Source organism: Haliotis rubra, unplaced genomic scaffold (genome assembly GCF_003918875.1).
Source record: "Haliotis rubra isolate DU_JTF1 unplaced genomic scaffold, ASM391887v1 Scf698, whole genome shotgun sequence".
Classification (NCBI taxonomy): Eukaryota; Metazoa; Mollusca; class Gastropoda; order Lepetellida; family Haliotidae; genus Haliotis; species Haliotis rubra.
In genome coordinates this window covers 129,163-145,947 of record NW_025767410.1, presented here as the reverse complement: position 1 = coordinate 145,947, position 16,785 = coordinate 129,163, and the positions used below count along the sequence as shown (strand labels likewise).

Below are 16,785 nucleotides of genomic sequence, written 5' to 3'. Positions count from 1 at the left end.
TCTAGAGACGTCTTCCCTAACACTGAATCCATTGACATCTTCCCTTAACTCTGAATCTATGGTCATCTTCCCTAACACTGAATCTATGGACATATTCCCTTAATACTGAATCTATAGACGTCTTCCCTAACACTGAATCCATGGACATCTTCCCTTAACTCTGAATCTATGGTCATCTTCCCTAACACTGAATCTATGGACATCTTCCCTTAACACTGAATCTATAGACGTCTTCCCTAACACTGAATCCATGGACATCTTCCTTAACACTGAATCTATGGACATCTTCCCTTAACACTGAATCTATGGACATCTTCCTTAACACTGAATCCATGGACATCTTCCCTTAACACTGAATCTATAGACGTCTTCCCTAACACTGAATCCATGGACATCTTCCCTTAACACTGAATCTATGGACATCTTCCCTAACACTGAATCTATGGACATCTTCCCTTATCACTCAATCTATGGCCATCTTCCCTTAAAATTGAATCTCTGAGCATCTTCCCTTAACACTCAATCTATGGACATCTTCCCTTATCACTCAATATATGGCCATCTTGCTTTAACATTGAATCTCTGAGCATCTTCCCTTAACACTCAATCTGTGGACATCTTCCCTTAACATTGAATCTCTGAGCATCTACCCTTAACACTCAATCTGTGGACATCTTGCCTTAACATTGAATCTCTTAGCATCTTCCCTCAACACTCAATCTGTGGACATCTTCCTAACACTGAATCTATGGCCATCTTGCTTTAACATTGAATCTCTGAGCATCTTCCCTCAACACTCAGTCTGTGGACATCTTGCCTTAACATTGAATCTCTGAGCATCTTCCCTCAACACTCTATCTGTGGACATCTTTCCTAACACTGAATCTGTGGACATATTCCCTAACACTGAATCTGTGGACATCATTCCTAACACTGAATCTATGGACATCTTGCCTTAACATTGGATCTCTAAGCATCTTCCCTTAACATTGGATCTCTAAGCATCTTCCCTTAACATTGAATCTCTAAGCATCTTCCCTTAACATTGAATCTGTGGACATATTCCCTAACACTGAATCTGTGAGGATCTTCCCTTAACATTGAATCTCTAAGCATCTTCCCTTAACATTGAATCTGTGGACATATTCCCTAACACTGAATCTGTGAGCATCTTCCCTTAACACTGAATCTTTTTATGTGTTTCCTCAACCCTGTATCTAAGAATGCTGATGATCAGTAATTGTGAAAACACCGTCGTGAAATTCACCTGTGAAATATGAACCTAGTGTGCCTATTCCTCCGAAACCAATAACAAGTGTGATCTTTCACTTTGTACAATCTGTAACTGTGCATATGTGGACGTAAATAACTGGTGACATTCAGTGTGAAGAGATGCTCATTGAAGCACAGTTACAAGTCGCTGATGCCCAAAGGAATTTAGTACACATCGATATACAAATGTAATAAAAATGTCTATAAACAGCAACTATATGTAATTTTCCATTTTTCTTTTTCTTGTCTTTAACTGAATAGTTCGAGATGACTGACCTGTGTATCTGAATTTGTGGACATGTTTGATATGCAACTGTGAATGTTTGAATATGTTTGAACTGGAGCTGCGGACCTGCATGGAGATGACTGATCGGTAACTGTAGACATTTGGACATGTGTAACATGTAACTGTAAACATGTAGATGTTACATGTATTAGGTTGTAATTATGAATTTGTGAATGTGGATAATTGGATATGTTTGACCTTGACAGTGTTAAACATTTGGACATGGTTAGCTGTGTTCTGGCATAATTTCTTCCACGGCAGTGTATGGACATTGCTGTTGCATTCCATTTGAAATTCCCGGACAACTCAGGTCAACCATTGTTGACATGTGAACTGATTTTATGCCTTACTTTAGTTGGTCTCAAATGCCCACACGTTGGGCGTGCTACTCTGGTTAGAAGCCACTGGGCAACGTCATTGTTAGAAGATATTCGTTCCATTTTTTATGAACTCTATCATGAATAAAAACACTTTAATGAATGTGATTAAGTTGGAATTGATAGTATGTATGTGTTGTGATATGGATCAGGAAGTGTAACTGTGACTGTTGGTGTAAATATAATGCAATTTAAAGAAGATGGCTATCAGACAATGGCAGTCTTGTCAAACACTTCTGTAATTGTGTGTGCTTGCACCGGCTGTCACTTTTCTTCATCGCTGGAACCATCGCTGTGTGCGTTTAAATTACGGGAGGAGTGATAAAATGACACCGTTCTATTTAAATAATAAATTCAATAAATTTGATTATTTATTAGAAAGTAGTCAATATTAGCGGGGTGGAGGCGTGCCTTAAACAGGGCGAGCCGCAGTATATAATATAGTCCGAACTTCTAAAACAAGAAATCACTTTTAACTCACAGACTTTCACTCATTCGCGGACCATTAATGCAGATTATTGTGGTACAATGATGGAGTTTTGTATCTACATGACGGTATGAGAAGTTGTGTTTATGGTGTAAATGTAGGTATCATCTTGTTTTATACAAAGACATTGTTGTCGTTTATTGTATTTTAAATATAAATTCAGTCCAACACGATAAAGATCTTTCTGGTCTTTGTGTTCGGGGGTGAGGGCGCGAGAAATTTTACACTGCAGTATTCCAGCAACATCACGGCGGACGACGTCAGAAATTGGTTTTTCGTAATGCGTTCTGCATTCTGCAATGTGATGCATTTGCCTCCACTGGAATACCATGTGTCTGTAAACAGAGATCAGACCTGCAGGTATGGTCAAGTCAAGAGTGAGTGAGTGAATGAGTTTAGTTTTACGCCGCACTCAGAAATATTCCGGCTATATGGCGGCGGTATGTAAATAATCGAGTCTGGACTAGACAATCCAGTGATCAACATTATGAGCATCGATCTGCGCAATTGGGAACCAATGACATGTGTCAACCCAGCCAGCGAGCCTGACCACCCAATCCCGTTAGTCGCCTCTTACGACAAGCATGGTTTACTGAAGTTTCATTCTAACCCGGACCTTCACGGGTGACTACATTATGACTGGACACAAGAACATAATGAAAGTTGACACCTCGATGTTGACAGAAGGATCGGTCATGACACCGGGTGTTCACGGGAAGGGTAAACGTGTCTTCCCATCCGGCAGCTTACAGGCACTCACACAACGTCATAGCAAATGCAAGGGACTGTTTGTTAAGAATTGTTAGCGATATTATATAATTATTTCAAATTTTTCAAACAAATTCATGATTCAAATTGGTGATGGTACTTAACATGTGAATAGAGTGGCAGTTTATATGATCACTATCCTTTCTAATCTAATAATAACATTGAGAGACCTGTGAATTGCCAATGTAATATTCTTTACCTTCATTTTTCTCAGCTCTTATTTGATTTGCATAGCAATAAAAGAGTCACCATAAGATCGACGGTTTGCAGCCAATGATTGTACTTAAAAAGATTGTATTCCAAATACACATGTACCTTAAATACTTCGATGGTTAATCATTCTATTTCTTAAAAAAACACCCAAAAACTATTGAGGTGCCGTTATTTAAAATGTGGAGCTGTTATGAACATCCGATGGTACACTACATTATCGCCTGATGGTTATATCAAGATCGTGGTCAACTTGAGATTTGCAGCTGTACAGTTGATCAACTTGCATATATTAGACATCGGTCTTTCAGGATTTAACTTATGGTGTAGACAGGATCATTTCTTCAGGAATGGATACGTTTTTAGAAAAATCATTTGCATAACTACACGTGTCTGTAATCGCTGACAAGTTGTAACCTGGAGACATTGCCACATCGTGACGGACGCTTCCTCATGTCAAGAGTCCGCAGGCTCAGTTGGCTACATGTGCATCCATGCATGTAGCTCCTGCAAATATGAGTTGAAGATCTCTGGTGCATATATTGCTCATTGGTAAATGCTCATAAGTGCCCATTTACGTCACAGAACTGTAGGTTGAACATTTTGATTGCATATATTACGTCACAGATCTGTATGTTGAACACCTCTCTTGCATATATTACGTCACAGATCTGTATGTTGAACATCTCCGGTGCATACATTACGTCACAGATCTACGGGATGGACATTTCTGGGCATATCTGATTACAAAGAAATACAAAGGAACAGTTCCTACCATACGACATAAGTTGCTGGCGATCTATGGCCCGATTTTACAGTGTATTGTTTTGAAATGATTTAAGATTTTACTCTGATCTCAAACTAGTTTTAATCAATTTGTAATAATCTAGTCGTTATACTGTCCTTCGCTCACATGTTTCTAATAAGTATAAATATATTTATTCTTAGTACATAACATTTTGTCGTCACGATATGGCTGAAATATTGCCGATGTGATGCGTTAAATGTTAACTCACTCACTCACTATCATACGACGCATGGGGCGCGATGACAACAGCTGATCTATCAGCTAAAGGTAACTCCCTTGTGTCAAGCCCAAGATTGGAATCAATAAGCAGCGGATCCTGGCGCAGCTATAGGATGTAACTCTACAGAACTGAAACTCCATATGGAACTCCCTTGTCTTTCAGCGATTGTAGACATTGAATACAATGAAATTAAGGACAATCCCAGAGTGATAAAATATATACTTTTATGTACATAACAATATCATCGAATATGCAGATATAATACATAGTAATGTACATTTTCTTAACAAGGATCACACTACATCTGAGACAGATTACAGTTCACATTTGTCTGAAGGCAGTATTGCTGTAACAGACATTTTCCGTCGGAAAACAAAACATTGAAAACACAAATAGAATCTATAGGCATTGATCCAATGTTCCCAGTGATTATCGCTCGTTCGGACCTGATCACAAAAAGTGTGTTTGAAACAGCGAAATATATTTTGAAGTGCTCTTGTATTCTTCCTTAAAATATACTCCCATAGTTCTATATTTTGGAAGATGACATGGAACGTATAGACGGAATGCGAGTGGATAAGGACCCATGATACAGATCAGAAACTTTGATACAATAAAAGCCGTGGCGTCGGGTTTGGTGCGTTGCTGACGTTGCTGCAAAACAGCTGATATCACCCCAAGACCAATATCTTTAAAACTGCCAATTCTGAAACATTTTTTTATCAACGAAATGTGTGTACTAAACTGATTTTGGCAACCCGATTCGCGGTTACTAAACGGATCAACACGATTGCAGTGTTAATCCTCAGCCGTATAGCAATCCCTTCGTTAAGTGAGCGAGTTTGGATTAAATTCCAGTTATAGCACGGTTAGTTTAATATAGGAGCACGACCCAAAGTGATGTTGGTCTTTGACGTTTGCGACCTTAGTACTCCCGGTGACAAACAACGTACACAAATCATATTTGGCGGTCGCGCAATCTGGAACCAGAACTGGTTTTGAATTACGCTTGTCACCGGAAATATGGTACCGGAAGTAAGCTGGGCCCCGTCTCGCATATCGCCAGTTGGCGCGCGCAGTGGGAGCCGGGAACCAGCTTAGAACCGGGAGTAGCGTCTCGCGAGACTTAGAGGCCCAAAACCACATGTGACTTGCTATGGCATGACTTCAATAGCACTCCATCTCCTGTTCAGCGTGTCTCTGTTCGTTGAGATGAACACTGCGGAAACAATCTTATGACGTGCGTGACAACACTAGGTACGCCACAGCAACAACGTCTCCGGCATCTACACGAGCAAGGGGCAGTGGTTTTATGGATCCGATTTGAGCTTCAACAGAAGGTGCTCAACAATGATGGTACGACCTTGGACCATGAATCGTTTCCTTTATCGCATATCAATTTCTAACTCGTCTAGTTGCATTTAGTAATCTCAGTTTTGAGGCTACTGTTATGGTATCCTGGAACCTGAGATCACTTCTCTGCTATATGGTAGTTCCAAAGGTCCGTTAATGTACAGCACAACTACCAATATCTCTATGCAACGGACAAATAATGTTAACATTTACAGGTCTTTTGGTGAAGGAAATGTGTCTGGACAGGTTTAGATCAATCAGATCGAAGATTAGATCAATCCCCGGGCGAATTTCGAGTGTTTGCGGAAGATCGTCACTAATAAATGCAAAGGCCTCTGAAGTCCACAGGGGAAATAATCTACAAACCAAACATTATCTTCGTTATAAGATATAGAGCCAAGGATATAAGATATTGAGCGAGATGCATAGATTAGGGAACAACGCGTTTCTCTCTAGATCTGAAAACAGCAATCAAAGATTGATAGTCTGGTGTCGATGTTATTCTGTCCAACCATCAATATATCTTAATAATATTCCAGTAGTGTTGGAGAATGACTAGCACGGACGTTGACGATGACAAAACGTGGTAAATAAAACTTACTGACACCATCTTCTTGTAGTAACCCAGTCATAGGTATTGCACATGTTGTATGTACATAAGGTTTGTCTTGTGTGTATATAGATTATTCCCGGCAATCAGCGTCTTGTGTACGTCCCTGCCACTTGAGGGATGAGAATGTTCTGATTGTATAGGCCGGTCATAAGATAGACAGATATATTGGTACAACTTCCGGTTCTACTTCCCGTGCGCGGAGTTTTCCTCATATTCGGGGGAACTGCGCATGATTTCCTCGTACGATGGCGGTTTGTCAAGCTCCGACGTGACTACGTCATATGGAGGAGGTCGGCAAACATCGGGCATGTCCGCAGAAAGGCCAGGATTTGCGGTATCTGGAAGAGAGAAATATGTTGTCACTGTTTGTGAATTTCGTTGGGGTAAAGACTTCTATTTTTTAGTAACGAAGTGTAAAGGTAATTTGTTGCAGGTGAATATATATTTGTTAAGTCCTAATAGATAAAATCATATATTATGTAATATGTAATATCAATAATGATGATAATGATAATATCATAATTACAAAATACTGCCAAAACAGATATAAAACATTGCCATAAATAAATAAATGAATGAATGAATGAATGAATGAATGAAAGAATGAATGAATGAATGGCAAACTTTCTTTCTCCATTTACTCTCCTAAACTCCTAAAATATCAGTGAGTAATACTGAATAATTTTCAATGACCGAAAGTCAGACTTTTGGATTTTATGTCACACGTGACTGAAGTACCTTGCCATAGTGTCAGGATAACTATCATTCGGTAATGATCATTCGTAATTTCTCATAACTTGGTAGTCTCCAATTACTTGGCAGGATTCATTAACTCGGACGATTTACCTTGGGACTGTCAGTCTGGATTAACGCGGTGAAGACACAACGCCATTTAGAAAGTGATCAAATGTAGCCCATATTTCATTTGGGATTATACTATCTCTGTACAGTACATATTCTAGTACTTTTTTGGTACTTAAATGAGAAGGTTAGATTCCAAATATGTTGGATAGACGTGGTTTTGATGTAAGTATATTACACAGGGTTGTAGAATCTTACCAGTATGAAATACTGTCGGCGTTAAGACTGCGGTGCGAATGATGTGTCGGGACCTGGCCTGCGATCTGGCGCAGAAGCAGCACGTCAACACCACGATGACAACAATGATGACGACGGCCCCAGCAACGCAACCAATCACCAGCTCCAGTCTAAACACATGTAACTGCATATACATCAGATGTTCACAAGAAATGCATGTTAAATAGTAAATTCCCTTTAGTAAGGCCCCCATTAGTCTGAAACCCGATATTGCTGACGAGAAATATCAAAATTGGTCTTCTCAGAAAATGCGTTTGGGTGGGATCAAACGACACTGGCAAAGTATGCCTGGTAAAGCATTATGACATCATCCGTTACTATGACAGCACAATACAAGGATTAGATGATTAGCTCGGCCACTAAGGCTGTCTATGTGTACATTTAACATTTAGACACTGATTATTTAACAAATTTGCTCTTTTAATCCCAATGTTTAAGTAAAAAGTATTACTTTTTCTATGAACTATTATAGTTAAAGTACATGTCGGTCAGTTGCGTTTAGCCAGGCTCATGCCACAGTTAAGACTTTTTAGAATATAGTTGTTACACATATAGTTGCTGAACTTCGCTTTATTTGTTTAAATGAGATTTTCTAAGAAGATTACTCTTAACTATTTTGATGGCATTTTCATTCTGGTTACAATAGAATTATGTCTATGTTTTTCCGAGATTTGAAATACTCACGGGAGAGAGGGACAACAAACGTTCTTGATGACATCCCCGCAGCATCCGTGACGACAATACTTGAACTTGATGTTGCTCCCGAATATGTCGTCAAAGGAGTGGAATGGACACAGATCGGCAGAAACTGCTGGAACGATATTAGTGAGTGGGTATGGTTTTACGACGCTCTTTAGCAATATTCCAGCAATATCACGGCTGGGGAGTCGGAGGGACACCAGAAATGGGCTGCACACATTGTACTCATGTGGGGAACGAATGCTTTAACCACTAGGCTACCCCACCATATACTCTGACCATTGACATCAGAGTACACGAGTGAGTACACCCCGAAACGTTGCAGTACTACCACAGTAGGACAAGCAGGTACTGATGTTACTTATATGCTTTGAAAGAGTAACAACATGTACTATATTTTAATGTGTCTGGTGTAACGCAGTCTGGGATTTAACTTCCGTTCCCCGGGCAAACGCTGTGTCCACTAGACGGTATCATTCCCCTAGCCCCCGTCCCCCTAGCTCCCGTCACCCCAGCCCCCTGTTGTTACAAGCCACTAATTAGTGGCCTCAAGTGGACGTGCAGTATGAGGAAGCATATGCTCAGTGCAAGGCATCCCTTGTTATTTCCAAGGATCGACAAGTTGTTGATAGCAAGCACGATCACACTCACCCACCCAACATGGGAGAAGTAGCAGCGAGGAAATTGAAGGGCAACATGAGGAAGATGGCGAGAGAGGAAGCAGTTCCTATGCAGGCCATCTACGAGGAGGAGAAGGTTCGTCTTTTGACTAACCATTCTGATGCCACCTCACAAGAGACTGCTACTAATCTGCCGCAGTCCATCAATGTGAGGTCAGTACTATACCGTGAGCGGAGGGAGCGGTTCACCCAGGATGCCATCAACAAGAGCCGGCATCAGCCTAGAGGACGAGTGGACGTCTACTGAACAGGGTGACCGGTTCCTTCTTGGAGAGGATGGAGCTGGGGAGGATAAGATCATCGTATTCGCCTCTAATGTTGAGGAGCTGCAGAACTCTGACACTTGGCAAGTAGATGGAACATTCGAGACATCACCTGCTCTGTTCTACTAGCTCGTCACCATTCACGCGTTTGTTCTTGGAGTGATTGTATTTGGTTTCCTCCCGAACAAAACTGCTGAAACCTACACAAGATTCTATAACATGCTGTTGGACAAGGCTTCAACTCTAAGCTACCATCTGAGTCCATCCCGTGTGATTCAGGACTTTGAACTTAGTTTGATGAAAGCGTGTGTTTCTGTATATAGGGGTGTAGGGACAGATGTTGTGATTAAGGGGTGTTATTTTCATTATTCACAGTGCTTGTATAGAAAGTTACAAAATGGAAACTTAACTACAGACTATGAAGCAAATTCTACAGTCAGGCAGTGGTTCATGATGATGTTAGCTCTTCCTTTACCCCAGTTTCCCAGGTCAGACACGCGTTGTCACACATTCTCGAAGGTACGGTGCCGGGAAGGCTAAAATTTATTTTTCAAATGTCCCGGGAAGGCTAAAATGTATGTTTCGGATTTCCCGGGAGAGCTCATTTCCAAGAGAGTAGGGGAGTACCACCAAAGCTAAAGATACGGTGCTGGGAAGCATAATCCATGTCGGGAGTAGATTTGGGGGGTTTAACGTTGGCTTCTGGCTAAGCCAATATCGCGATATATTTCTGAAACGTTAGAACTTTATATAAGTGGCGATTGTATTTAAGATGTATTTAATTATAAAAAAACATTAGAATAATAGTCACTAGGCATAATCCATGAGTAGATAGATTTCTTTTCAAATCATTGTTATAATACTTCGCTTGTTTACGGTTCGGGTTTCCGAAAGGGGTACTCTACTTTATATAATATTTTTGTTTTTAATTGATATACTTAAATCTAAGAAGAAAAAGTTATATAGTGTTTTTATAGACTTTCAAAAAGCCTTTGATAATGTCTGGCGTGTGAGACTTTGGCCAAAAAAAATTAAACACGGAATCACTTGGTAAGTTTAAAAGGTTATTTATAATATGTATGATAACGCCAAGTGTTTCAACATGACTCTACCTATTTTGACTGTTGTAAAGGCGTACGCCAGGGAGAAAATTTATCACCTCTCCTTTTTTCACTGTTTATTACTGGCGTTGAATCATATCTAGCGATATGCCTGTGATGATGTAGAAAGTGATGACATATTTGGATTTGTTCAGATTTTTGTACTGATGTATGCTGATGACATGGTATCATTTGAGCCCGGATGAGTTGCTGCATAACATTGTTGTAATGGTATATTTAAGTTGCAGTTAAGTAGATTGATAGAAATGTGTTTTTCCATGGAAACTGATTATTTAATGTCGAATTAAAGACAATGCATAATGAAGAATAGGCATGAAAATGAGTAAATAACTGTATTTATATTTGTATGTGTGCCCAAATGAAAGAGCGTCCACGGTAATCCTGTTTTCTTTGTAATTTGTCAGAGCCTCCGAGTGAGGAGGACCGTGTTCATTCAGCCATAACATTGCATTGCAAGTACCGCGAAGGCTACGCTCATTGAACCGAGAAGCGTCGCGATTTTAGCCTTCCCGGCCATGAACCTTCTGGAAAAGGCTCCATCTGTGTTGAGGAGTTCCACAAGTACTTCGAGTCAACCTGGATGAACGGAAAATACCCACTGGACATGTGAAACTTTTTTAAATATGACGGTCCCAGAACCAACAACCATGTGGAAGGGTACCACACACGTCTGAAGAAGAAGGCCAGTAAGGCGCATCCCAACATATTTGAGGTTATTTATCCACGAGGAAGCATCCAGCCAAGTACAGCTTTTGCAACTCAAGTGTGGACAGTCTGCTCCCAAAAGTAGGAAGCAATATGTAGATAGAGACCACAAGATTATATGCCTTGAGAAATCTTGACTCATACCTGTTTGCCATTGGACATGATGGACAATATGTACGTCGCATAAAAACAACCGATCTGACTCTACCGTCAGACCATGAGTCAAGATCTGAATTAATACATTTGTGAATGTAAATAAATATAGAATCTTCATATTTGTTTTGTCAATTATTAGCTACAGTGACCATCTACTGATCAATAATGATCACTGAGCCGTGATTCTCTATTATCTCCCTAAGTATCGGTAGTCACCTACTCAGAGCGGTGGGGTAGCCTAATGGTTAAAGCGTTGGCTCGTCACGCTGTGAAGACCCGGGTTCGAATCCCTACATGGGCACAATGTGTGAAGCCCATTTCTGGTGTTCCCCGCCGTGATGTTGCTGGAATATTGCTAAAAGCGGCGTAAAACCAAACTCAGTCAGTCAGTCGAGTAGTCACCTACTCACTACCAACACCTTACCTAACGAGGTAACTGGCAATCAAAACCATAATCTCTACAAGAAGTTAACCTAACGAGCTTACGAGTTAATTAATAGTAGCAGTTAATCCAGCTACAGGGGAGTGAGTACAGCTAACAGAACAGCCAGGCGAGAGGCTAGAGGTACTAATTTGTGGCCTGTAACAACAGGGGAGCTAGAGGGACGGGGCTAGAGGGGTGGAGTCCCCCCTAGACCACAGAGATCGTATATGCATCTGACCAGGGATCAAACATGGTTTGTGTTTGATCACAAAATTATTCACATGAACGATACATCCGCGTAAATTTAAAGTACTCAGAAACACGGAACAGTCCATTTTCATTTAAGGTGGTCATGGTCGCAACATTATGCCCGTGCCTGTGTGTGCATGTGTTTATGTCAGTATAAAATGTGCGTGTGTCTGTGTACGTGAAGAATTTCAGCCATTTCCTTAAGCAGGATCCGCCTAGCACAGGTTTGAATACGTGTTTGCTCTAATAATAATCTCTTGTGATGACCAGCACACTGTCCGTGTCCGCGAGTTTATTTCAATTTTTCAAAGTGGTCAAATTCTACTGTCTAGGTAACTTCGGGTTTTGCTCCCAGTGTGCTGGGATAACACGATGTGATATACCTGACATTTTGGTTAAAACATCCTACGACCAACTCCCGTAACTTATATGTTTAGACACTGTAACTGTTCATAATTTCATAGCCTGGGTTAGTCTAATGTTAACAGACAACGTAGTGTTCCAATTATTATGCAGCATATTTATGAATAATATTCGGGCAGGTTTCAGTATGTGTGTGTATGAGCAGACACGTCACGTGACATCACATGGAGGAAGTACAGAAGGGGTGCGTCACACATATGTCACGTTACTACATCGTATTGCCGGGAGACAATCCGTTATGCATCACCGAATATCACCTGTGTCTACCTGTGCGTTTAATTATCTGGGGTTTTCATTTCTGACAAATGTCTTCCAGGATTTAAAAATAAGAAAAAACAGAAATTTCCTTAATACGTCATGACACACGCGGATCCCATTGAACATTTTTAACCTTGCATTCATCATGCAACTTTGTTATTCATCCCCGGTGTAAAATCAAATTTCGAAAAATCCTGTGGACGTGTAAATAATAAATTCTCTGTTGTCGTTGAGTTGTACTTTGTCTCAGGAATACTGACGGATTGCTGACTCTCGCTCCCTCCTGTCATCTCAATCAGCCCTCCCCCATCCTCTCTCTCTCTCTCTCTCTCTCTCTCCTCTCTCTCTCTCTCCTCTCTCTCTCTCTCTCTCTCTCTCTCTCTCTCTCTCTCTCTCTCTCTCTCTCTCTCTGAAAAACACCTGTTTACCTTTTTCCGTTTTGATTTGACTTTTTAAAACTTTTCGTCATTTCAACTATGTTCGCCATTACCGTGAATGAATGAGCCAGAAAGGTGGGTTCCATTATGTGAGGTATTCCTGTTGTTTGTGCCCCGTGCACACCAGACTTGGCTGGTACTCCCTGACTTCAATCTAAATGTCACTATCAAAGGCGACCCACGGGCCAACTCACCAGAAATAGCTGTCTACGTTCAAGTCACCGTTTCGACTATTTGTATACCTGTTGTTCTTAATCCCCACATTCTCTGAGATCGTACTTGTGTTTGCTGGATAGGTCGTATAAACGACACTCTAGCCTATTCAGCACATCTCAGTGGGCGAATGGGCGGTGGGGTAGCCTAGTGGTTAAAGCGTTGGCTCGTCACGCCGAAGACCCGGGTTCGAATCCCCACATGGGTACATTGTGTGAAGCCCATTTCTGGTGTCCCCGGCCGTGATGTTGCTGGAATATTGCTAAAAGCGGCGTAAAACCAAACTCAGTCAGTCAGTCAGTCAGTTGGCGAAATAAGGTGCTATAATATTGCATTTTTCCTGTATATCTGATTAATGATACTTTTTTCTATCTTGAGCCATTCAAAAGTCCTTATGAATAGTACCCTTCTCTGATTAGTAAGTGAGTATGGATTTACGCAGCTTTTAGCAATATTCCAGCAGTATCACGTCGGGGGACACCAGAAATGGGCCATTGTACTAGATGTGGGGAATCGAACTAGGGTTTAGCGTGACGAGCTGACACTTTTACCATTAGTCTAACCAACTCTTTTTTCTGTTATTATTCTTTAACAGATGTAGTTATTCTTTATATAATTGTCTTCGTCAGCTCTTATGAACAAATCTCTCCCCAAAGTTACCCTGTTTGGTCGGGGGCGGTGGGGTAGCCTAGTGATTAAAGCGTTCGCCCGTCACTCCGAAGACCCGTGTTCGATTCCCCACATGGGTACAATGTGTGAATCCCGTTTCTGGTGTCCCCACCGTGATATTGTTGTAATATGGCTTAAAGCGGCGTAAAACTAAATTCACTCACTCACTCTTAGGCCGGTCACCATATTATTAGTAGCCGTTACTGTTATACTGGCACTGTAGTTTAGCGGGCCCTAGAAGTTAATAACGGTTCAGAAGGTCGTTTGTACACGATGACCTAACACACATTCCGCTGGTCAGTGATCGGAGATGAAGTATTGTTACACGTACAAGCCTGAGTGACCACCAAAGGGCAGAGCGTGTTCTAGGCTGACATAATGTGACCACATTGAGCTGGTCACTGAAGCCCTACAGTCTCCGACATAATGACGTCTAATGACCCAGGTGGTTCTACTGGACAGTGGTCGAATTAAGTAATCGCTTTGGGTGACCCACTGGCCTTGTTGTTACTGAGGAAATCATAATTGTGACATGTGGACCGTTCGTTTGATGATTTTGTACGAGTGGACAATCATATTGAATAACTATGAGTAAAGGAATAAATAAATAAGTGAGTGAGTGAGTGGGTGGGTGGTCTGGGTGGGTGAGTGAGAGAGTGGGTGGGTGGTCTGGGAGGGTGAGTGAGTGAGTGAGCGGATGAGTGAGTAAATTAACAGGAATCAATAAATATATCACTCTATGGACTGTTTGATAGACAGAAGATAAAACTGAACGTTAACTCCTTAACCACTGGGCAAGACGTGTACACCACAAACTGAGACTGATTGGTACCCATGTACAGATAATCACAACACCATGTACAGACGCCTCAACAACAGTCTGGGGAGGCATGGCGGCGAGAGGGTTGTAAATCAGCTCGCATAAACTCCGGCCCGAGGCTGTTCGCCCTACCTGGCCCGATCCTAGTGTGACAACCAACCTATTTATATCTACCTTGTATCATGCTTAGGCATCCATTAACCCGATAACGATAGCATCGACCATCTTATCTCGTATACATACATTGTGGGGTCTTATGCAAGTCAGAGAAACGAACAGTTTTAGCTGAAACAGACATGAGAAAGCAAGGTTCCTACGTATCATGCTATTTCGTTGTTGTTTAAACTTTTACGTATATAAATTACGTAACTGTAGCGCTTGATAGACGCTAAAAGGACACTTTCTCAACAGTTTAAAGTTACCTGTCTGGGTGATTTTTTACATGCAGTTTATTCTTGTACCGTAATGCGTCGGTCTCACTGTCAAATTCGTAAACACATAATGTTCTGTACCATGTCACAATTCTACAGGTGTGTACATCATCTCAGATTAAGGAGTAAACTTCACATGAAACTTCCAGATACCATATACATAAATAAATTCATATTCCATCTTCGTAAAAATGAAAATATACCCAACACTTACGTTCCAACACTTATGATGAATTATATGCCGTACTTACTGAACTTCAGAGATCATGGGAAACTTTTCATACCTATTTAAGAAAACATATTTCATATCCTTGTTCAATAAAATATTATTGGACTTTTACTTGGGTTAATTAAAAGTGAATTGTGCTAGGAACTTACCAAACTCCAGGAGACTACTTATAGTTAGCAGTAATAGAGGTAGGTAATCCATGTTGTTGCTCCTCAGTTGAAACTGTCTGTCCCAGCGAGTCCCAACCGTGACGTTTATGTACATGCACTTCACAGGACCTGAGGCCAGAGCGCGGGGTCAACAGTTTTCAAACCGGTTCGTAAACAACCGGTTACGATTAGCCGCGGAGAAGAGAACACATTTACCGCCAATCATAGCAGTGATTTCCAAACTGGTTTAGGAGTGTGGTGATTCGGGTCGCAAGAATTTCCGTCAGTCGATAGCAATTTTGGTTTGTTTTTAATATATATCAAAAACAAATCTTAAACTGTAAAAAAGAAAGTTTGTTTTGAGAATCGAACTTCAAGAATGACACATTCAAAATGCCTATAGTCCCCTTGTAGAAAATGAGTGAGTATTTTTTACGCCGCTTTTAGCACTTATTCAGGCAATATCACGGCCCACACATTGTAAGGTCCCCTTGTAAAGAACATAATGGTCTATGCTGAATAATATGATAATGACAAAATCGTCCCTTTTATTCACAATGGTAAAACACTTATTAAAAAACAAAACAAACGTTTTTGGTCCATATTTTTCCATGAACCCGTGAAGATCCGGGTTAGAATATTGATCTTCAGTAACCCATGCTTGTCGTAAGACGCGACTAACGGGATCGGGTGGTCAGGTTCACTGACTTGGTTGACACATATCATTGTATCCCAATTGCGTAGATCGATGCTCATGCTGTTGATCACTGGATTGTCTAGTTCAGACTCCATTATTTACAGGCCACATCCATATACATGTCGCTGAAATATTGCTGAGTAGGCGTTAAACAAATAAACTCCAAAAACAAACCCTATTTCCATGAAATGCTTTATGCAAAAAGGTAGTTATATTTGATTGTACTTTCTTATTGTTCTCTGAACAGTAACATAAAAATAAAGATTAATTGCTGAAACATTTCCAGTACTGGTTGATCATGATTCGGAGACATTAACTTTGTCAGATATATTAACTATGAGATATTTAGTCATTCAACCATAATGAAAACTATACTAGATATAACTCACCAAAGCCAGAGATTAATTAAAGTACTAGTCTTTATTTTCTACATCTAGCATAACAGACGGGAGAAATAGATGAACGTAACACTAAAAATCAGCAAGCGCACCAGGTATCGCAAAAAGGATGTGTTTGTCCTAGCTAAAAGCAGCATTCGACACTCACACAGATTGCATGAGTGAGTGAGTGAGTGAGTTCAGTTTTACGCCGCTTGTAGCAATATTCCAGCAATATCACGGCGGGGAACACCAGAAATGGGCTTCACCAGATTGCAAGAAAAGAGGAGTGT

General features: G+C 40.8%; 1 protein-coding gene across 1 annotated transcript; it reads right to left on the bottom strand.

The window, feature by feature from the left end:
* Nucleotides 1-4,635: 4,635 nt before the first annotated feature.
* On the bottom strand, nucleotides 4,636-15,505 carry LOC124258546. Its single transcript, XM_046692613.1, has 4 exons — nucleotides 15,419-15,505; nucleotides 8,177-8,303; nucleotides 7,454-7,602; nucleotides 4,636-6,732 (listed from the first exon to the last, which is right to left on the bottom strand). Exons 1-4 carry the CDS (start codon nucleotides 15,468-15,470, stop codon nucleotides 6,578-6,580), a joined length of 483 nt encoding a protein of 160 aa, XP_046548569.1. The 5' UTR covers nucleotides 15,471-15,505; the 3' UTR covers nucleotides 4,636-6,577.
* Nucleotides 15,506-16,785: the final 1,280 nt, after the last annotated feature.

Coding starts and splice junctions, on each gene's coding strand:
- LOC124258546 (XM_046692613.1), bottom strand. CDS start 15,470: ATGGATTACCTACCTCTATTACTGCTAACTATAAGTAGTCTCCTGGAG. Junction 7,603..8,176: donor GTTTGTTGTCCCTCTCTCCC/GTGAGTATTTCA, acceptor ACATGTGTTTAG/ACTGGAGCTGGTGATTGGTT. Junction 6,733..7,453: donor GCCGACAGTATTTCATACTG/GTAAGATTCTAC, acceptor TCTCTCTTCCAG/ATACCGCAAATCCTGGCCTT.